The following is a 23,499-nucleotide window of genomic DNA, read 5'->3' as shown; positions in this document are numbered from 1 at the left end:
TAGGATGTTAACACTTTAACATCTAACCTTTAGATACCAGAAGCAGCCCAATTCCTATTGTGACCAAAAAATGAGTGTAGACATTGAAAATGATGTCTGGTGAATAAAATCAATCCCAAATTATCACTAATGATCTATCTCTGTTTCTACCACTAATTCTATCACTCATATTTTATTTATGAAAAATCAATTTATTTTCAAATACTGTAAGTTGGAAAGTTTGATGTATTTTATTTGCTCTAGCTTTATTTACTAAAATTCTCCTTAGTAAGAACACTCAAAAGATATTGAGTATGCTGCTATCTCTCTCCAGAATAGTTTTCTGATAGACCTGAATGGAGAAGCACAATCTCACAGTGGTGAGTGAATTCATTCTGGTGGGCATCACAGATCGTCCTGAGCTGCAGGCTCCGTTATTTGTGCTGTTCCTCAACATCTATGTGATCTCAGTGGTGGGCAACTTGGGCATGATCATCCTCACCAAGGTGGACTCCAGGCTACAGACCCCAATGTACTTTTTTCTCAGACATCTGGCTTTCACGGATCTTGGTTATTCAACAACTGTGGTTCCAAAAATGTTAGTAAATTTTGTTGTAGATCAAAATACAATTTCCTATTATCTTTGTGCTATACAACTAGCTTTCTTTCTTGTCTTTATTGTTAGTGAACTTTTTATTCTGTCTGCAATGTCCTATGACTGCTATGTGGCCATCTATAACCCACTGCTCTACACAGTCATCATGTCACAAAGGGTGTGTAATGTACTAGTGGCAATTCCCTATCTCTACTGCACATTTGTGTCTCTTCTAGTCACCACAAAGATTTTCCCTTTACCCTTCTGTGGCTACAATGTCATCAGGCATTTCTACTGTGACAGTATCCCCTTGTTATCTTTACTTTGCTCAAATACTCATGAAATTGAATTGATCATTCTAATCTTAGCAGCTTTTGATTTGATTTCCTCTCTTCTGATTGTCCTTGTGTCCTACCTGCTCATCATTATAGCCATTCTCAGAATGAACTCTGCAGAAGGCAGGCGTAAGGCTTTCTCCACCTGTGGGTCCCACCTGACAGTGGTCATTGTCTTCTATGGGACTTTGATATTCATGTATGTGCAGACCAAGTCCAGTCACTCCTCTGACACTGATAAAATGGCTTCCATCTTTTCCACCTTGATTATCCCCATGTTGAATCCCTTGATCTATAGCTTGAGGAACAAAGATGTAAAATGTGCTTTACAATGGACATGGAATAACTTATGCAATTTGTTTTCATTATCTTGTCATAAAATATGATTCCTGCAATTTAGATTAATGGCATAAAGTTTTATTCTGTATGAATCCAGAAGAAATAACAAGTAAAATTTTTTAACATGTATTTGCATATTGAACTATGCATACAGGTTATTTTAGTTGATGTATATAGATTAATAAAGAAAAAAATTAAAATGTTGCCTTCTTTAAAAGGGATAAATGAGTCATATGCATAGTAAATAAGTTTTATGGGAGATAGATATCTAGATACTAGATGGATCTAGATAAAAAAGTAGCAGCAAAGAAAGTAAGGATGCTAAGGTGGAGAGAACCCTGGGAATTACAAAAGGAAATACAAAGGTATTGTGCTTTCATTGCCTGTCCTAATAAAACTTACAGTGCTTATCTCCTGCATGTGCATTTTGTTTGTGAGTATACAATCTCACTCTTTCTGGATTAGCCTTCCTAGTTTTCAGTAGTATATTCTGCAATGTATTTAGCACTAGTTACTTATATGATGTTAATTATTTGAAGCCTTATAGCTATGCTGAAATAATCAATATTACAAACATTATTGTCTTCCTCAACCTCATCAGTGCCTTTATTTCACATACTAATCTGTTTAACTGAAACTCAGTAATTCACAGATTCTGACTTTCACATGCTTTTATCTCAATCAGCCCATGTTTTTTACATTCATGGGAGGGTCCATGAAATAAAATATTATGAAGCCCCTTACAAATGTGTGGAAGTTTATGCATTTACTCCAGTTGTAGGTCTTTGTAACACCTGTTCACTTGTATAGATTTTTTTATATTCGTAATAAGTAAGGTAATCACTGATATTTGAAATTTATGTTCTCCCTGTTTCCATATCTTCAGGTGAGAGTGCCATTTAATGATGAATTGATTTTGTTGCCTTTTATACCATGTTGACATTTGTCAATTTTGATCAATACTGAATTTACATTGTATTCTCATGGACTTTCCTCATATGACTGCATTCATTTATTGTGGAACTTGTGAGAATGAACAGAAAACAGCCATTGAGACAGCACAATTTCACACTACTCTTCTGGTCTTTGCATGATTGTTACATATCACTCCCCACATTTTCCCATGAAAATATGTTCATTTTTTAAAATCTTATTATTTTTCCTTAGGTCACCCCCACTAAATAAAATCTATGTATAGGCAATAAAAGTTAAATAGACATATTTCATTGACATAAATTTTAAAGTGCACAGTTCATTGTTTCATGAGGATAAACACTACCATATTGTTGAAGCAGTTAAACTCAGTCTTTAAGATGATCACATGAACTACCAAGAAACACTAAGTAACAATATTATTGAATAATAAGTGATAGATATTCTCCCAGTCTCAGTTAATTTAGCCATCACCCCTGTGAGGTCAGCTCAACTAAATATTACATTTTTCAGATGACAAAATAAAGGCTTCAAGAAAGTAAATTTACAAAATTCTCCAAGGGGTGAAATACTGGAGCAAGTTGTTAAAACCAAGTGATAACTCTCCAGATTACATACTCTTAACTATGTCATCCAGACATAAAATCTCAGTTTGGCATGGTTCAGATTAGAAGAGGAGAAAAGTCATAGGAATCAATTATAAGATAAATAAATTCTGGTGATCTAAGGTACACTGTGTCTAAATACATAATACCACATTTTTTAATTGAAATTTGGTGAGAGAGTAAATTTCAAGTGTCCTCCCCCTCTAACACATACTCTGGGTGGTGGATTAGTGAATGAATTTGTTCATGGTTATCAATACACTGTGTTTCTGTATATGAAATAATCAGATTATACACCTTGAAAGTATATAATATTATTTCTCAATGAAATATTTTTAATGAATTAATATTATTGAACAACTAGAACCATGTCAAACATGTAAAATGAATTCATGAAACACATAAAAATCAGTAAATATGTAGACTCAGAAATATAAGTGCTCAGTCTTCCATTTTGGGTGACGTGGCTAAAATAAAAAGTCATCACTAAGTGCTTAGATGCAGGTAGCTTAATAACATTTAGAATAAATTATAGAGCAGAAAGGTGTTACAGGAATTAGTATTAAGTAGTCACACATGTACTCAACAGTTAAAAACTAGTTTTCCTTGATTTCTGTTCTTTGAAGTTCATCCACCTTTGAGAGGGAAAATGGAGGAGAAGCAGAACTTTTAAAAATGGCTACAGCTAGGCTGGCAGAGTGACTCAAGCTAGAAGCCCTAAGTACAAACCCCAGTACCACCAAAAAAGTAAAATAAAATGAGATAAAAATTGCTGTGGCTGATGATCTGTAGGTAGAAGTCTACCAGGGACAATTAAGAGACAAATGCTTCTCCTAAGGAAAGGAAGTCAGTCGAGGAAATAATTATTCTCTATTAAATTTTCTTTCTTGGAAAAATTGTGAGCTTCAGACATGTAGGGGATTAATTTAAGGGCAAAAGATGACAAAAATACTAACTCTGACATTGTGGAGTTACTGAATTAATGAAAAAGAAATCTGCCAGGTTCCAATAGCAGACATTTTTAAATGAATTTATCTTCATTGAACCAAGGTTTGTTGAGCAGCCCAGTATATGAATAACAGAAATATTTCTAAGTAGTACAATTGGGAAAGGCAGAACTCAACATCAATTAATGAAGGTTGAGCACCATGTTATTTTTCTAAGCTGGGCCATTCATGCAAACTTAGATGGACAAATTGCTTCTCTGAAAGATTTACCATATATTTCATATCACCATGATTAAGTTAAACATCAAAATTAGCCACCACAGTGATTAGATGAAAAGGGAAATACAACTCAGAAATATATGTCAACCTCAAGAAAACAAACTCAATAGAGTTTGTCATTGAAGGAGTTTCTGGAAAATAAGAAAGAAAACAGTAATTGAGGAATTTGAGAATGAAAGTTAAACATTATTATCTCTACAATAAGAAATCTTCTGTGATTTAAAAAATATTTTATGAATGGTAACAAACTTAATTTTCTCAAGTCAAATTGTATTTTCACACAATTTCTTTTTTTAATATCCCATAAGTTTTACTTACAGAAACACCAATGATATTTTAAAACTCTAAATGAAACTTACAAGGAGGAAAACAAAAATGACTAAGATGAAGATAATATTGGAATTGCTGATTAGACATTACAGAAAAAGAAGGATTAGTGAAGTTGAACATATAGCAATAGAAACTATTCAAAAATGGAACATAAACAATTTTTTTTAATAATGGAAACCAGGACACTGTGCATGCTAGGTAAGCACTCTATCACTCAGGTACATCCCCAGTCCTGTGAAACAATATGAAATGATCTGAACCACAGCTAAATTGCAATAAAACAGTATTAGTGTTTGTTAATATCTACAAATCTGCTGAGTTATTTTTCATGAAGAAGATGCCTGAAAATAACATGCTCATGGAAAACATATCCTATTAATCTATTTAAACAAACACTTTTTAAAAAATCTTTACTCTATGTCAAGTAGTTACACAGTTCAATTTACCAAGACACAAGACTGAGTACATTTAGAAAAAGAAAATCTGAGCGTATACAAACTCCTGGAGACCAGGGACAGTTAACTAGCTCAAAGTGCTCCAATTTATAATCCAGAGGCCACGGAAAATCTAATTCTAAAACACCAGGTCCCATTATCTACAAAATATGTATTTCAGGATGCTCCAAGTTAAAGACTAAATAAAAGTTCATTGGTAACTTACTGAATGCAATGTGTCGAAGTTAGTGATGCCAAAAAAGGGGCACATCTGTCCTTTTTATGCTTTAATATATTTTTTAAAAAGGTACAAATGCTGTGGCTAATATTAAAAAGAATTCAAGTTTTTCAAGAAGCAAATTTTTATAAACAATAGTGCAATGAAAGGGAAACAGTATGCTGATACAAAAAATCTTTTATTAAGCAAGATTGAAATTATTTATTTATTTTTTTTTCTTTTATTATTCATATGTGCATACAAGGCTTGGGTCATTTCTCCCCCCTGCCCCCATCCCCTCCCTTACCACCCACTCCGCCCCCTCCCTCTCCCCCCCTCCTCAATACCCAGCAGAAACTATGAAAATTTTTAAAATCAGAAAGTGTTAACATTGAATTCTTTCTAATGTTTACACAAAAAAAGCAAGCTGTACAATCTCCATAATAAAATGTGTCCTTGAACACTTGTCCCGGTTACTTTTGCAAATGTTAAAATTTATAGTTTGAGTAATAAAATCTTTATGAATCTTTCTTCCTAAGAAAAAATACTTTCAGTGAAATATTTTACCTTTTTACGACTCATTGATATTTCTGTTTTTCCTGAAAAAGGGAATTTACACTAACACTGTAATTTTTTTTCTTTTCTTTTTCTGGTAGTACTGGGGGTTGAACTCAGGGCCTCCTGCTTGATAGGCAGCCCCTCTATCACTTGAGCCATGCCTTGAGTTCAACACCGTATTTTTTAATATAAAACATACATATAAATATTCAGCTTCCTGAGTGATCAGTCATACATCAAATATGATTTATTTTAAAATCCCAAAATTTTAGGAGTAGTATACGTAGAGTTACACTTGTATGTTCAATCAGGATAAAACTCAGTGCAGCATGTCACAGAACTTATACTCAAGTTCTCTAAGTTAAGCAATATGATTTCTCCCCAACCATGATAAACCTTCTCAAACACTAATAAAATGAATCATTCAGAACTTATGTTTTCTTGTTGACAAAATACAGATAGCCATTAGTGTATTTCTGTGAATCCTGACTGATCCACATGTGGAGGACAAAATTTCCCGCCATATGACACCCAGCTCAAAACATTGTTCATCACTTCTTGTCTCTGATAATTTTCTGGAGAAGAGAATGATCTCTGAATAATTTGTGAAGATGGAGTCATATTATCCACAGTCCTTTCATATCTGCTGCTAGGAGCCTATGTGGTAGTAGGACTTGAATTTATGATACACTGAAACTCTGTGAGGAATGACTACTTCCTGACCGAAACTGAATTTTTATGGACCTCCCAAAAACTTTGATACAGCTAAGTAGAGTCATTGCATAAAGAACAGATACTTCATGTTTGAAATTCACAAATACATACTGCTTTGGTTTGTTCTCTTTTATCTCTTGGAATTTTCACCTTTACTACTAGCTCAGCCTGGTGGAACAGCTCAAATAGGAGCTCCTCTGTCACTTTAGTTTCAAGGTTGCCCATAAAGAGAGTTTGGTCCTTCTGCTGTTGCCACCCTCATGTCAACGTCATTCCCTCGCCAAGTAGGACTCAGGGTCTCAGCCATGCACTCTAGGAAACCCCACATTATTTATCTTTTTATTTTCAATAACTTTTTATTAGGATATATTCATTATAAAGGGGGGAATTTGTAGTGACAATCCTGATTAGACTTATATTGTGCCTTATTGACATTACCCACATAGTTTCTCCCCCCACCCCCCTTCCCACCCCACTTAAAGCAATTGCAAGAGGTTTCTTAGTTTTGTTTCATATAGGCATATGAATGCCGTATAACATCACCTTAATCTCCTTCCTTCACCCTTCCCTGGCCCTCTCGCACTAGTACTCCCCACCTATACACACACACACACACACACACACACACACACACACACACACTGTACTGATTTTACAGTCCTGTTTTTCATTATTAATATTTAAGTTGATGTTCAAAGGAGTCTCTCAGTGTATGCCCACTGTGAGTATACTTTGCTTTGGTTCGTTCAACCCCTTCCATTATTCTCCCTTACCCCTTTACCTCCCATCCCTTCTGTCAACAGCTTTCAATACACATCCTATATCCTCTACCTTCACATATTATGTTATGCTCTGATGCTCTGTCTAGTTTTCTTGATTTCTTAATTGTGGAAAGGTACCACTGAGAAGAGGTGCAGGTGGCATGGAGATGACAACTTAGTAAGTCCATGGATTCCCTGGACAAAGAGTAAACCATCAGAGAGCTAAGCAGAGTTACAAAGAACAAAGATTTCAGGTCAAGAAACAGGAGAAGATATATTCTAATTTGCATATCAGTGAGTACCACACCCAGGATTAATGAGAGATACACCCTTCAAAGGGTGTGTGATGTTTTTCTTTCATTGCCCTGTGCTGTATTGAAGTTTACATTATACTCAGTCTTACCTTAATAAAGTCTTAATGATAAAGCATAAAACACACTGTCTCCAGATATCATTAAGCTACTGAAGTAAGGAAAAGGAATGCCACCTGGTTCCGATATTATATATTTTTCAATTCAGCTGTCTGCATTACACCAGCATTCATTGCGCAAGGTAGTCCATGAATGATAAAAGTGTTTTTAAGTAGTACAACAGGGAAAAACAAAACTCCACATGAAATTCAGACACTTCAATAGAGACTAGGTTATCCTCAGGGAAGGTACGGCGGCATGGTTTGATTAATTTCATTACTAGGATGTGTAAGGTGAAGACACAAACCAAATACCTTTCACTATTTAAGTGTACATACATTATCTTTGATAACACTAGAATGCTGTGGTCTTGAGGAACACATGGAAGGAGCACACAGCAAGGAGCACATAAAAGGCTGGTGTTTCATAACCCTGTTCAGCTGTGGCAGGTCCTATGTGGTATAGAAGTGTTACCATAAGGGTACAGGCTTCATGAACTTTTCATCTTGAACTATAATGCAACTCTCTGCTATTGATTTTTTACTTCAAAATGTAGCAAAAGAAACAAAGTTTTGTTTTTAACACATTTTAAACTACAGTTCAGTTTTAAACTGTAGTGGGCATATGCTTCATTTACTTCCAAAAAAGTTAAAGCAGCTGGAATTGGCTTGTTTTGTGGTGTGGGTGAGGACCTACACTTGTTTTAGCAGTCACTTAACCTCCTCCAGACAGGCAATGAGGGGTTCACTAGGAGTTAGTGCCTGATCTTTTCTTTTGGGAAAGGGTGGGAGTGAACGTATTGTGGAGGGTAGGGAAGCAGGAGAATGAAATGGGAGTGTGAGTGAGTGTGCAGGTGTCAGAAAATCACCATCACCCCTACCTGTGTCTAACAAGAGACAAGTCTCGAACGTATTTTGCTCATGACTGCAGTGTGCATGGTTTTTTCCCCCTCTGCGTTTTCTAAGCCCACACTGAAAGGATTCATCAAATCACCTTGTTCAGATGGCTCAGGATTCTATTTCTTTTGCTTAGTCTGTGTTCTTGGATCCTGTAGTATTTCTACAATTATGTGATGAGAATAGTGTTGTACTGTAATCTATCATGCAGAGCTACATGTATGGAAAAGTTTAATCAGTTTTTTTAAGAGATGTATCCTATTTGCAAAGGCACAATAAAGTTTTTCAATAAAACTAAGAATAAACCTTACTTAACACAAACCATACTCATACTCTCTGCTCATCTGATTTTGTAAATAAAAGTCTAGCATATTCCCACTGGTTTTAGGAATTTCATTTTAGATTAAAAAATTCTGATACATTTAATTTATTATTTTCAGACTGATATAATAGAGCTTTTGGAAAACTATAAGGAGGTATTTGTTAATGTGTGCATTCCTATGTAAACACATGACTTCTCCTTTGTATTGTTTTTAAATTAAAGAAATGCACATTTAAAAAGTGAAAAAAAGAACACCTGGAACATATAGAATAGAATTCATCCATAGAAGGAACGAAGTCATGACATTTGTAACATCATGCATGGAAATAGATTACATTATATTAAGTAAAATAAGCCAGGCACTGAAAGCATGCTACATGATGTCACTCATTCGTGGTACGTACAAAAAAGTTGATTTCACATAAGGTGCAAGTAAACTGGTTTGTAAATGGACAGGTAGAACAATAAATACTAAATTGTAACTAAAGGATATGCAATACATTTTAAAAAGCTTAAAGAATGGATTCTGAAAGTTTTCACTAAACCAAGTGAGAAATATTTGAGGAGACAGATATGTTCAACTTCATATGGACATTATAGAATTTATCATTACCCAAAATACTGCCTGGTACCAAATTGTACCTGGTAAATTTTTAATGAATTTATTATCATTTAAAAATAAATCAAAATACCATCTCCTATTACTCATGTGCCATGCTGATGGCTTTCAGCATATATTCCTCATCAGGCAAACTCTGCTCTGAAGTGATGGCAGCATCTCGTATTTCTCCACATGGGAGCACTTATCTTTCCTTTGCCTGTCCTTCTTTCCATACCCAGCAGTTTTCTGGTGACATCAACAAGAGTGGGGGGAGGTGGCCCAAACAATGTATACACATGTAAGTAAATGTTAAAACAATAAAATAAAAAAAATTGCAAAACATACGTTTGTTTTTTTCGGTTATTTGGGGGGGTGGTACTTGGATTAGTGCTCAGACACTTTCTATCTAACATTTGAACTGGATAGGGCCACATGATCCATTATTCCTCCAGCCTTTTTTCTTTACTTGTTTTCTGGGCGAGGATCTCATGTTTCTGCCAGGGGCCAGCCTCCCACCATGGTCCTCCCACCTTTACCTTCCACCTAGCTGGGATTACAGGCATGTGATCACATCAAACTTATTTGTTGAGATGGGGTCTCACTAACTTTCTGCCCAGGCTGGCCTTGAACCATAATCCTCCCAGTTAGTTGGGATTACAGGTTTTCATTTCTTTTCTGAATAATATGTATGTTCTCAGTCTTGTTTTCATTGTATTTTCTGAACCTAAAATGATAGTATAAACAAGAAGATTCTCTTACAGAAGACCTTCTTTAGATCATTTTTAAGTCTCTTCTGTCAACCTCTCTGCCTTTAAATTCTGAAATTTAATTTATTTACATTTAAAATAATTACACACTATGGAGGATATACTTCTGTCCTATTTCTTTTTGTTTCTTATATGTCATATATTTTTGTTCTCATTTTCAATCTTTCCTCCATTATACATTAACCTTGAGTTTGTAACTGAATTCTAAGTTGTGCATCATTAATTTGGATAGCAGCAAGTTCTTAAAAGTATAACCTAGTATCACAAACTGAACAATTTCCAGAAATCACATAGAACAGCAAGATCCTGGGGTTACAAAAATCAGAGGGTAGAGTCCTTGTGGAGCACCTGGGCATTCAGTAAAGATGTCAGAAATAAAAGCTGCCTTAGATCCAACCGAGAGATTGAAAACTAGTCTCAAATAAAGCCAATGAATATTTACTTAAACAATCAATATTTTCAGGAAAATAATAGAGCAAAATCTAGCACTTATAATTCTTAATATTCGGTATCCAATAACAATTAATAAACATGAGAAAGCAGGATCATGTGGCCCTTTCCAGATGATAATTAAAATACATCTTGAAAGAGCAGTGATGATAGAAAGCGCTCTAAAAGAATTATTACAAACAAGTTTAATACACTGAATAATTTAGTAAGAACATTAACACCATGAGGAAGTGAACTATTCAAAATAACCCAACATGGGCTTAGGTAGATAAAAATGCAGTGTTAAATAAGAACAAATAATTATGTCATGAGAACTGAAATAGACTATATACTGAAAAAGAAAATGACTTAGTTTAAGAATGCCACACTAGAGAATTCAAAATAAAGTCAGAAGGAAAAGAAAATATTGAATAAAAATCATAACAACGATTTTATCAGGTTACCTATCACATGTTTAACTGAAGGTCTAAGTAGAAAGAAGAGGCTATGTTACAAAAACCTGAGAAGACTTGCCAGTCAGAATTTTTTCTAATATATTTTAAAGGAAAATGCAATTTCATAGATGTAAAAGTCTATGGTAACTCCAAGAAGGGTAACAGATAGGAGAATACAACAAGGTGTATGAAAATCAAATTTCTGGAAAGCATGAAGAGATAATTTACCACTGGTTTCTTTGCAGAAACAAATACACCTCTTGGATGTTGTTTCCTGTCAAGCTATTAATTACCACTCTAAATTTATTCTTAAGCAATGAGTTTATTGTCAAACGTGTCGTATTCACTGTGAACTTGTCCTCCCTTTGAGAAGTGGAGGCAGGAAATATACTTACAGTTGCATCGTATTCTGTAACTAAAATGCAGATAAAGGATATTTGTGATTTCCAGTGCTCAGTGATATTGCATGATTTATTTATCCCATTATGTCCAGAAATGAAGTATTTTTTCTTACTTTTTTAAAGGAATATTTGGAGAATAATTAATAGATATTCCAGGCACCACTGGGTAACAATGTGTAATTTGTTTATCCATGTGTTACATTTTAACATCCATACAACCAGCCTCAAGGGAGTAGAAAATACTTAAATCTAGTAGCAATCGGCAGGATTAAAACATTAGGCTGCTGAAGTAGATTTTCCACTGAGGTAAATTGAAACATTGAGTTTTGAACATTTCTGAGGGCAGGTAGTTTCAACTGGGTTATTACCAAAGATACAGAGGTCCTCTGTTCTCTGTAAAAGTGTTTAATGTACTTTTCTATCATCCATAGGCTTGATATTAAGGACAAACCTGTTATACCGTTCCTAATACTCCATGTTGTTTATTATTTATACAACCTTAGTTTCCAAATGAACTGACTGCTTTGGTCTTCTATTTTGATGAGAAGCTTTGTCCATCAATTTTACTTGATGTTCCTCTCTTCGTGTTCTACATTTCCAGTCTACTCAGCATGCACTTCATGGAGATGTGGTACATTATAGAGTTTAACAGACTTTTTTTATAAAGCAAAAAGACTTTATTTGAATCCTGGTTCTACCATTTAAGCCTGAGTGACCTTTGTTAAATTATCTAATTCATTGAAGTTCAGTTTCCTAACCTAATAAGTGTTATTACAACCTAGAGTTGTATAGATTACAACTAGAGTAATTCATACCTGTAAAGTGCTTAGAAAATTGCCTGCACAATGTGCTCCCTCTAGTTCTTGCCATTGGTATTATTCTTTCTACTGGACTGCTACTCATATTTCTCCCTGAAATGTTTGACAATAATCAGAATATTCCCTTGGTCCTTTTTGTACAGAAGAGGAATGGATGATTGGAGATGATTAGAAATAGTGAGTGATTATGAAAGAACAGGACAGATGTGAAAAAGGCAGACATAGATATTAACAAAACTCTAAAGTGAATATATGGCATTAATTTTGTATTTGGCAAATGAACCGAAATGTATTGAAGCATGTATGTACCTGACAGTCAGAAATTTCTAATTGCCACCTGATTAATCATGAATAGTGTAGAAGGTCTTATTTGTTTTGCTTTGCTAAACAGATATGATTAATAACAAGGTACAATTTATGATTTAGGCATAGGTATCTGTTTTATGAATTACTTGGAATTTTAAAAAGATATAATGAAATAGATAACTCTTGATATAATCAAAGGATGTAGAATTAAAAGGTTCACTTCAACATGACTTTGTGCTTTTTTTTTTTTTTTTTTGGTGGTACTAGGGTTTGAACTTAGGGCCTCACACTTACTAGGGAGGCACTCTACCACTTGAGCTACTTCACCAGCACTATCTTGTCCTTTTAAAGCATATTGTACCATGATTTCAATGACTTGAGTGTTGCTATGAGTGATATTTTGGCATGATGAGTAAAGGGCTGACCATTTGGCATTTAAGACAAAGAAAATGTTTCTGTTTCTCACATGCTATGCTGTAAATTATCTTAGAAGAGAGAATTTCAAATATAATTTGTATCTTTTCATACTTTACACAGGTTACCATGATGAACCATATGGAGAAATTCAATCATACTATAGTGACAAAGGTAACTGAATTTATTATTTTGGGAATCACCAATGAGCCTGGCCTGCAGGTGCTACTCTTTGGAATCTTTCTCATCGTATACTTGGTCACAGTGATTGGCAATCTGGGCATGGTTGTCTTGACCCATTTGGACTCCAAGCTACACACCCCCATGTATTTTTTCCTTAGGCATTTGTCAATCACTGACCTTGGTTACTCCACTGTCATTGGCCCAAAGATGATGGTAAACTTTATGGTACACAAGAACACCATTTCTTACACAGGTTGTGCTGCCCAAATGGCATTCTTTGAGTTTTTCATCATCACTGAACTGTTTATTCTCTCAGCAATGGCCTATGATTGCTATGTAGCCATCTGTAAACCTCTTCTCTACATGGTCATCATGTCAGACAAAGTGTGTTGGGGGTTGGTGCTTGCTCCCTATCTCTACAGCACCTTTGTGTCACTATTGCTTACAGTTAAGTTGTTTACATTGTCCTTCTGTGGATCTAATATTATCAGATATTTTTACTGTGATTGTCTCCCTCTGATGTCCATGGTCTGTTCTGACACATGTGAATTAGAACTGATCATTTTGATCTTCTCAGGCTGCAATTTGGTGTCCTCTCTCTTGATTGTTCTAGTATCATACATGTTTATTCTTGTGGCCATTCTCAGAATGAACTCAACTAAAGGGAGGTACAAAGCCTTCTCCACATGCAGCTTCCATATGACAGTAGTTGTCCTATTCTATGGGACATTATTATTTATTTACCTGCAACCCAAATCCAGCCATACTTTTGATATGGACAAAATGGCTTCTGTGTTTTACACTGTGGTCATTCCTATGCTAAATCCACTGATCTACAGCCTGAGGAACAAAGAAGTAAAAGATACTGTAAAAAGAACGTTAACTCATGGATTCAAAATCCCCACTTAATCCTTAATATTTAGTTTCACAGTGAATCTATGTCTTTGTTTAATAACTGCTTCAGATTAATGAGAGCTGCGAAAAGTAGAACTATTTTAAAAGTTTAAATTTTTCTCTTTATCTAGATAAAACATTTCCTCTTATGTCACCTGTATGTATTGTCCTCCACTTCAAGAATAAATAAATATTGTATACTGATTGATAATAAAAGTCCCCAGTGATGTCTATAATCATATTATAACACATAGTATTTATAACTAAGAAAACTCATACCAAATTTGTGGTTAAACTTAGACTTGCAGGATTTAGAATAAGTCTCAACTAGTTAAAATGGAGCAAATTAAACCATGTAATTATTAATATGTATTTTACAGCAGTGATTGGGTATTAAAGTTAAATGAGGTTATTCCATGAAGAATGTGTCAGCTACACATGATGCAAGAAAGAAATAATATGTGACAATTAACATGACATGAAATTTTGTTTTCAAAACTCTAGGGTATGAAGAAAACGAAACATGTCACAACAGAATGAGGTTTTCAATCAAATTATGATAACATTATATATATATCAAGAATATTTTGGATACCTAAAAAGAGTTTTTATTAGAAACTGCAAAAAGGGTTAGAAAATTCTATGTCTTCTAATATATTCTTATGCTACAGCACACTTTGGTATTTACAGACTCCTAATTCACTGATTTCAGATTGAAAATGCAGCAATAAGCAAGTTATTTGGCAATATACTAGAATGGCATTATTACTTTTAAAATATATAATGATGATTACACAGGCTAAAGATAAGTAGATACATTAAATGGTTAATTGTGTTTTTATTGATGTGTCTTTTGTCTCTATCCTTATATGTAGTGACATGTACTCCATGTTAACAAAATGTTTATTTCACATTTCTAAAATCTCTAAAATCTCTAATATTCCTGCAATGCATAACTCCAGTTCTTGTCTTGTATCTTGATTCACACAGAAAAACATTCTCTCTTGATGAATTTTCTCAAAGAATTCAAATTTTCTGCAATGGAAGGCATTGTGGCATTGAGATGTTGAGGATTGATAGGTAAATACAGAAAACTTACCTCTTTCAGTAAGCCTCCAAGGGATTCATCCTGGAATTTAGTACCATGGAGTTGAGATCAAGGTGCAATTTTAACAGGCTTGTCTTAGTTAGACATCAAATTTTAGTATCATTTTTAATAACAACTGCCATGGATAACTTGTGAGAAGAGAAAGACCTATACCTATCCTCATTGTATAAAGTCAAGTTGTTTCGTGTGTAGCTTTAGGCTGCTTAGTAGGGAAAAGATCCAGAACAGTCAAGACAATCCTAACAAAAACAATATTCAGAAAACTCAGAGTACTGTTTTTAAGACTGACAATCAACAAACCTACAGTACACAAAATAATGCTGCATTAAAAATATAGATAAACAAGTCAATATAAAGGAATAGAAATTCCAAAATACATGCACATATGTCTGTTTAATTATCAAATAAGACATTCAGATAATTAAATAATATGCAAAATATAGGAGTATCTGTTTCATTACATGGATCTCTTTCTTGTTTCACTTTCCTGCAAAAACTGTATCCAGAAAAATACATGCTAACTCATGTTACTCACAGTTTTATTCAAAATAGTAAAAAATGAAACTATTTACTATTTATCAAACAATAAACTCATGAATTTTTGTATTCATAAAACTGTACTACTCAGCAGTAACATCAAAAGAACTATCTATATATTCAGAAATATGATTGAATATCAATAGTACTAACCCAAAATACCCCATATTATTCTTTTTTAAAGAGGTCCTAAAATAAATAATCTACAGTAATAAAAATCATGTCAATTGTTGCCTCAGAGATGATAGGAGGAATTTCCTGCAAAAAGAAAGTTGAAAATATTTTAATGTGATAGAAATACTATAGTGAGGAACAGAAATAACAGTTTTTGAATGGCATATACGCTAGATATTTTTACTGTAATCTTAATTTTTTGACAACAAAGTAATGACCCTTTTATTTACTTTTCCAGATTTTTTGAGTTATAATTGCTAAATAAAAATTGTTTATATGAAAGACATATGTAATGTTGTTGTTATTGGAAATTTGACATGGTTATCTACCTAGGTCCTTGAATATGGACAAAGAAGAATTTAGGCAATACATTACAATGTGTGCAGGCGATATGAAAGGTTTTTAGGAAAGGAGAACATTTTCAATAGACTGAAATCAGGTCATCTCTACAGCAAGAATGAGAATGACAATTACTTTTACCCTGGCACCCATTTTTAATTGAAGGTGGAGGGGCTTGGAATTTAATCCCCTCCACCTTCATGATAGTGCATATCATTATCTCTAGGAATTCCCCAGGAGGCTGAAGTCACTGGTTCAATTAAAGATCTATTGTTTTAGAAACTGATGTATCTTGTGACATCCCACGACCATGGTGGGCTATTTGATCTTAACAGAGGCTGTTAAAGTATGACCCTTTTATTTACTTTCAGATTTTTGAGTTATAGTTGTTAAGTAAAAATTGTATAAATGTAAGATGTACATGGTATTGTGATATACTGTGTGAAATGTTTACTCTGATCAAGATAATTCACATATCCATCACCTCACATAGTTAATGTGTGTTTGTGTGTGTGTGTGTGTGTGTGTGTGTGTGTCTAGTGAGGAAATTTAATGTCTACTTTGTTAGCATAAGTTTATGACTCAGTATCGTTAACTACAGTCAGCATGCTGGAATTAGCTCTCCGGAATTATTTCATCCACCATTACTGGAACATTGTACTTGTACTCTTCTATCAACATCTCTGAATTTTCCCCATCCACCATATTGTGACCACCATTCCACTCTGATTCTCTGAATTAACATTTATGACACTAAAGTGTGACCATGAAACAAAATTTGACCCTTTTAATATTAGTTTTATTTTTCCTCTCGGAAGCTTTCCTCAAGTTTCTATATAAAAACAAACATTTTAAAGCTAAAATTTGTGCTGATAGCTTGCTTAATAAACTTACAACTGTATATAGCTTCCAATATTTCATTGTATTGAATAATGACCTTATGAAGATTTTATTTATATACTTTAATTACTTATATTAGTTCTATAGAATAGATTTCCAAAAGCAGGTTTTGTACCTAGTGAATATATTATCTTTTCAACTTCTTGGTGTATAAACTGAGAGTTTGAAAATAATTATGATTCTTAGTTCATGGCACATTATCATGGTTCTGCCTGCAAAGTCCCTTTCTTAATTTATTTTTGAGTCTTTATTTTGATGTAATTGTGTTCACTCCCAAATTTTTATGTTTATACTCTAGCCCTAGTACCTCAGCATGTGAATCTATTTGGAAATTGGGCCTTTAACTAAGTTAAAACAAGCTAATTTAACTGGGCATGTATCCAATAAATCTGGTGTCCTTAAAGGAAGAGGAGATTAAAACAGAGAGATGGAGACACACTCAACACATATACTGACCAGAAGCAAGCACATCAGGGCACTGTGAGAAGGCTGCCCTTTCTAAGCCTGAGAATAAAGCAAAGCTGCAGACACCTTAGTCTTGGACTTGTAATCCAGAAAACAATGACGAAATAAATTTTCATCACTGAGCTATTCTTTTGTGGTATTTTCTTATGGCAGCTCTCAAACCCTAATAAAACTTTGTCTTTATTTCCTTATTCAGTCATAACCACCCCATCAGGCAGCCACACCAGAGTGTTTAATGCGACTGTGTCAGGTTCTTATGTTCTTACAGAGTATACATTACTGTGCGATGTGCGTGCATTCACTTTGTATAAGTGTCATCATTCCATGTATCTACTTCTACCTCTAAATGAAATCTTACAGGAGACAATATTAATATATATGTATATTATATCAAATAATATGTATAAATTAATAAGCTCTATATACACAAAGTAGCATATGAGCCCACTTTAACTAATTGCCTCTTTTTAAGCCCAATTTCCAAGTACATTCACAGTCTCAGGTAATAGGGATTGGGATTTAAATATATAAACTTGGGAGTCAACATTATCTGGATCATCAAAATATAATGTATTCATATATATGCATATCATTTTCTAAATATATCTATAACACGTTGAATGTATAACATGTGCATAGCCAAAATATCTGGTATTTACAAAATACTATCGCTCACCAGGAAATTTATAGAAATCTCCAAAAATAACATAAAGGTTTTGTTTTTCAGTAGTTTTTGATTCTTCTGCACTTGTCACAATGGAAGTTTAAACAAAGTATAAAGGAATAGTTTGTTATATGAGAGGTTTTTTTGGAGGAGATAGCCTTCTTTTAACATTCATTTCATCCCATTCTGATTCTGTTTGAAGTAAAAGGGAATAAACATCCAACAGAGATGATAACATAACAAACACTTTCCTTATAGTTTGTTCTCATTTGATTAGAAAAAAATCAGCTCCCGGGTGTTAAGTATTACATTTTTTAATCAATAATCTCTGACTGGAAATGAGGTGATGCCTTGACAGACACACTTTAATCACTTAAATGTTATGGACTTGAACTCAGTTCAATACCACAGGCTGAGACTGCAACAAAGAGGTCTCAAAGTATGTCTAAATGAGTTCCTAGAGGTAATCCTTGTCAAGGAACAGCTCCCACGTGGCATACTCCGCAAGGGTGTAGCATATGTATGGATCCTAGGCACAAATGCTTCAAAGTTAGGATCTCATAGGTGTATAGAGGCATATCAGCTCTCAGTGCTTCAGCCATGAAGAGATTCTCACTAAGAACATGAAGCCATTAGAGGTGGGTAGAAAATATTCACCTGGTGTTTGTTAAGGGCTTCAAAAATTCCACATCATGTCCTAAATGACTCGCTCTACTTTGATTTTGGAAGACCAAGGGTTACTTATAATCAAATAATACAATATGTGCCCTAACATTTAATTATAAGATTTTAACTATTTTTTCTAGTAATATGAGGTCTTATTAGACCATTTATTTATGTTTCCAAATTGGAAATGTCATCTGTCTCATGTATTGAGTAAATCATAACACTATTGATACAATTGATTTTTGCTTAGTGAGAATACTTATGTCTTGATTGTGTTGTTGCTATATTAGCCAAGATGAAAATTTTATACTTTTAGCATTTCACTTATTAAATAAAAGTGAATACAAAACTACCTAAATTAAAAATCATGTCCATCCTTGAGAATATAACCATAGATAACAAATTTTCTCTGGAAAATTATCACTTAAATCTAAAGATAGCTGGACATGGACATCCATGCTTGTAATACCAGCATTCAGGAGAACAAGTCAAGGGAACGGCAAAGTCAAGGCCAACCTGGGATACGTAGTGAGCTATATAGTGAGAACCTGAAAAAAAATCTGATGGCATAAACGTATGTAATTAATGCAATAATGGAACACATTTGGTTAAACCATCTATCTTACAGTAAAATAAATCTGCTAACATTTCAGTTGATAATACATTTTAAAAAAGTATTTTCCATATAAGGAGAGGAATTTGCATAAGCAGGTAGACTTCAACTGTAGAAGATTCTTGGATTGACATGGCAAAAATTGCCAGACATTTTAAAGGGAATAAAAGCCAGTGTTATTTGCCTTAGTTCAATTCACTTAAAATGGAATGTTCAAAAATGAATTTATCTTTGCTTTATTTTGTTTTGTTGAGGTATGGTCTCACAGTTTAACCTAGGCTTGTCTAAAATTCACAATCCTCCTGCCTCCACCTCCACACTACTGGGATTACAGGTTTGTACCACCATGCCTGACACTTTCTTTTTATTTTACCTTAAACCAGAATCCCTAAACTAATAAAGTTGACTATCCATGGAAAATGAAATAAATTGAATGAGGAACATATTAAAAATTTTTAATAAATTTTTAATTTTTAAATTAAAGGAAGAGAAACTTGAAATAAATGAAAAATATTCTCATTGCTTAGAATGAAGTTTTTCAAGCACCCATGAAAATACCAATGTACTCTGGATTATAATATTTGATTGCCAAATGTTTAATAAGTATTTTATGAGTACACAAAATTTAATATGTTAAAAACATCATTTTGATCACTTTGAACACTCACAGCTGGTCATATTATTGACCTATCTTAAAATTTCTTCACGGTTTACTATTAATTTATAAGAAAACCCAAATATTTATTATGCACTGTGTGGTCTGATTTTACTAAACCTCTCATTCTCATTATAATCCAGTCATGCTCTCCTCCACTAACCTCCCCTTTTCTACTCATAAATATCTTAAATATTTTATTGTCTGCCTCAAAGCAACATATTCACACATATTCCTTGTTGCTTAGAATTCTGGAAGGTTCTTCCTGTTACTCATTAAATATTTGGGTGCGTCTTTTTCTTTAGGTTTCAATTCAAATGTGACATTTTCAGAAAGGATTTCTCTACCATCCCATGTAGAATTATGCTCCTCAGTTATCTTTGTACCTCCGTGTTTAATTTACTCATAGTGTTTAATGTGCTCGGAAATTATCTTGTTTATATGTTTCTTTAACAGACATTTATAAGTGGGACAAGTGATTTATGGGAAGCTTGAACATTATTTGGCACAGAGTAAAAATTCAATAGTTTTACGGTTAATGAATAAGTATAAATATGTTTTAATGTGTGTGTTCAGGAAAAAAGTGCATTAGATTTTCAATAATGCTGTAATTAATTTCATTTTATTTCTCTGCTTCACTTTACATTGTTACTTCCTTCATTTTTTGTCCAACGGCAGATAAAGATTCTATTTTTTTGGTTCTATTTTGTCCTTTTTAAAAGGAGAAAAGGTGCCAACAGCTCTGAGCTTTTACTTCTCAGTTGAGATAATGTTGACTTTCTGGAATTTTAGATTAGGGTTTATGATGTGACTTCCTTGGGTAATGTGCTATCAATGTGACAACTGAATGTGGCTTAAGTTGGGGCAAGTAACCATTATTATAATACACAACTCTAGGGAAATATTTAACCATATTTAAATAATATGTGGTCCTATGGCAAAGGTATGCATTGTAATTATCATAAAACTACCCAAAATAAACCAGACTTTATTATAATAATGACAAAAATTTAAACATTTAAAAGTTAAATTAAAAGATTAACTGAAATCAAATGTAGACATATTTTTAAATTATGAAAAATAGTACTATACTATTTGATAAGTAATATTATGATTGGAAAGTGCAATGGAAGGAATATGCTCATGTAGAAGAGGACAAAGACTAAGAGTAGAAGGGTAGGAAGCAGTATACAGTAAAGAAAACTGACAAGAAATTATAAAATGATAAAACTTTTACTAATACAATTTTTAAAGACTAAAAAGAGAATTAGCAGCCTGAAAATAGATCTAAGGACATATTGTCATGTATTTTTTCTGAGTTAACAAAATGAGAACTGAAAATGCAAAACAGCTGAATAGACATGGGTGGTAGATTATGGAAGCTAAAGTCATTGAAAATAAAAGTTGTGCTAGGATAGAAGGTAAAAATGAGTCCAGAGACTGTCTGGAATCATCTGTTCTTTAGGCAGAAAGCCACAAAGTTCAGATCAGGAAATTGTCAAAATACTTTGTATTATTTGCTACTAAGCAATTCCTCTTCTTTTCTGACACTTAATAAGTCCCAAAATATGAATCATGTCTCCAAATGTTTGCAAGGAAAGAACATATCTATAATACAATATGACTGATGATTTTCCTCACTCTGCACTATTGCAAGTCTGTTTATGAGACCTAGAAATTTGCTTTAATAACCCAGTTACATTAACACGTAATTCAAGAACATCCTGCCTTTCCCATCTATGGAATCTTATAAATTCCTTTGAGTTTACAATCACTTCTTTTCTTCCCCATACAGATGAATTTCCAGCTCCTACATGGCTTCAGGAAATATCACCCATGTCACTGAGTTCATTCTCACAGGCATTTCAGACTGTCCAGAGCTGCAGATTCCCCTTTTCTTTGTTTTCCTGGTCATCTATGGGGTGACTGCCGCAGGAAACTTGGGCATCATCACCCTCATCAGTGTTGACTCTCGGGTTCAAACCCCCATGTAGTTTTTCCTGCCACATTTGGCCATCATCAACCTTGGCAACTCTACAGTCATTGTCCCTAAAATGCTGATTAACTTCTTAGTGACTAAAATACCACCTCATACTATGAATGTGCCATCCAGCTGGGAGGATTCCTGGTTTTCATTGTAGCAGAGATCTTCATTCTGGCCGTGATGGCCTATGACCGCTATGCGGCCATTTGCAATCCCCTGCTGTACATAGTGGTGGTGTCTCACAGATTTGTCTTCTTCTGGTGTCCCTCACTTACCTTTATGGCTTTTCTACAGCTGCTGTTGTTCATCTTGTGTATTTTCTGTGTCCTACTGCTCTTCCAAAGTCATCAATCATTTTTACTGTGATAATGTCCCATTGTTAGCATTGTCCTGCTCTGATACTTACTTTCCACAAACTTTTGTCTTTATATCTGCAGCTACGAATTTGTTTTTGTCTATGAGTATAGTTCTGGTGTCATATTTCAACATTCTTTTGACTATTCTAAGGATACAGTCATCAGAAGGAAGGAGAAAAGCATTTTCTTCTTGTGCTTCACGTATGATGGCTGTCACAGTTTTCTAGGGTACTTTGCTGCATGTATTTGCAGCCTCAAACCAACCACTCACTAGATACTGATAAATTGGCATCCATGTTTTACACACTAGTGATTCCTGTGCTGAATCCCAGATCTATAGCCTGAGGAATAAGGACATGAAGGATGCCTTAAAGAGATTCATGGCAAAACCCTGCTAGTCTTTCAAGCTGATGTAATGTTCAAATCCTACAAGTAAATCCAGAAGTGGTTAAGATTACCTGCCATTTTGTAATAAAAAGAAAATTTAGGTGACTGGCTTACAGGTTTAAAGGCAATCCTGGGAAATATGAGGAGCTAAGGTTTGAAGAGCACTGGATTCAAAGAATAAACTGAAGCTCCTTCAATTATAAGGGAAACAGAAACATATATGCTACTCATTATCTTTACCCAGGAGTACTCTGTTGACCGCTTTGAAAGAAATGTTTCCACGATCCAAGAAAGAAATATGGTTTTTTTTAATAAAGTTAAAGAACTTCTAATGAAGTAAAAATATATGGATATAAGAAGTAAAGATGATTTTTTTAAACTCTGGCTTTCTTTTTCTCTTGTTGTTTACTCATGATTTATTGAATATAGTGGATCACTACATTTTGAAAAACTATAAAAAGAGATAATTAAAATTCTTTTTATAGCTCAGTTATTTAATGTAAACTGAAAGTTATATTTAAAACACACCTCTTGAGCCAGGCACTGGTGGCTCATGCCTGCAATCCTAGATTGCAGAGATCAGGAAGATCTTGGTTCAAAGCCAGCCCGGGCAAATACCTCATGAGACCCTATGTAGAAAAAACTCAACACAAAATAGGGCTGGTGGAGTGGCTCAAGGTGTAGGCCCTGAGTTCAAGCCCCAGTAATAAATAAATAATAAATAAATAA

General features: G+C 34.0%; 2 protein-coding genes, 1 long non-coding RNA gene and 2 pseudogenes across 3 annotated transcripts in view; 3 read left to right on the top strand and 2 right to left on the bottom strand.

Moving 5' to 3' along the window:
* Positions 1-23,499, bottom strand: part of LOC141425727 (uncharacterized) — a 457,749-nt gene that overhangs the window by 228,888 nt on the left and 205,362 nt on the right. The window lies entirely within an intron of this gene.
* On the top strand, positions 336-1,295 carry LOC141425721 (olfactory receptor 8K3-like). Its single transcript, XM_074083040.1, has one exon. The coding sequence runs from the start codon at positions 336-338 to the stop codon at positions 1,293-1,295; it is 960 nt and encodes a 319-aa protein (XP_073939141.1).
* LOC141415636 (RNA-binding protein 7 pseudogene) lies at positions 5,346-7,570 on the bottom strand (annotated as a pseudogene).
* Positions 12,978-13,937, top strand: LOC141425718 (olfactory receptor 8K1-like). The gene has a single exon (XM_074083028.1). The coding sequence runs from the start codon at positions 12,978-12,980 to the stop codon at positions 13,935-13,937; it is 960 nt and encodes a 319-aa protein (XP_073939129.1).
* On the top strand, positions 21,858-22,799 carry LOC141425720 (olfactory receptor 8J3-like; annotated as a pseudogene).

Source organism: Castor canadensis, chromosome 1 (genome assembly GCF_047511655.1).
Source record: "Castor canadensis chromosome 1, mCasCan1.hap1v2, whole genome shotgun sequence".
In the NCBI taxonomy this organism is placed as follows: Eukaryota; Metazoa; Chordata; class Mammalia; order Rodentia; family Castoridae; genus Castor; species Castor canadensis.
Note: the sequence above shows the minus strand (reverse complement) of the source record. Positions and strands in the feature narration are given on the sequence as shown.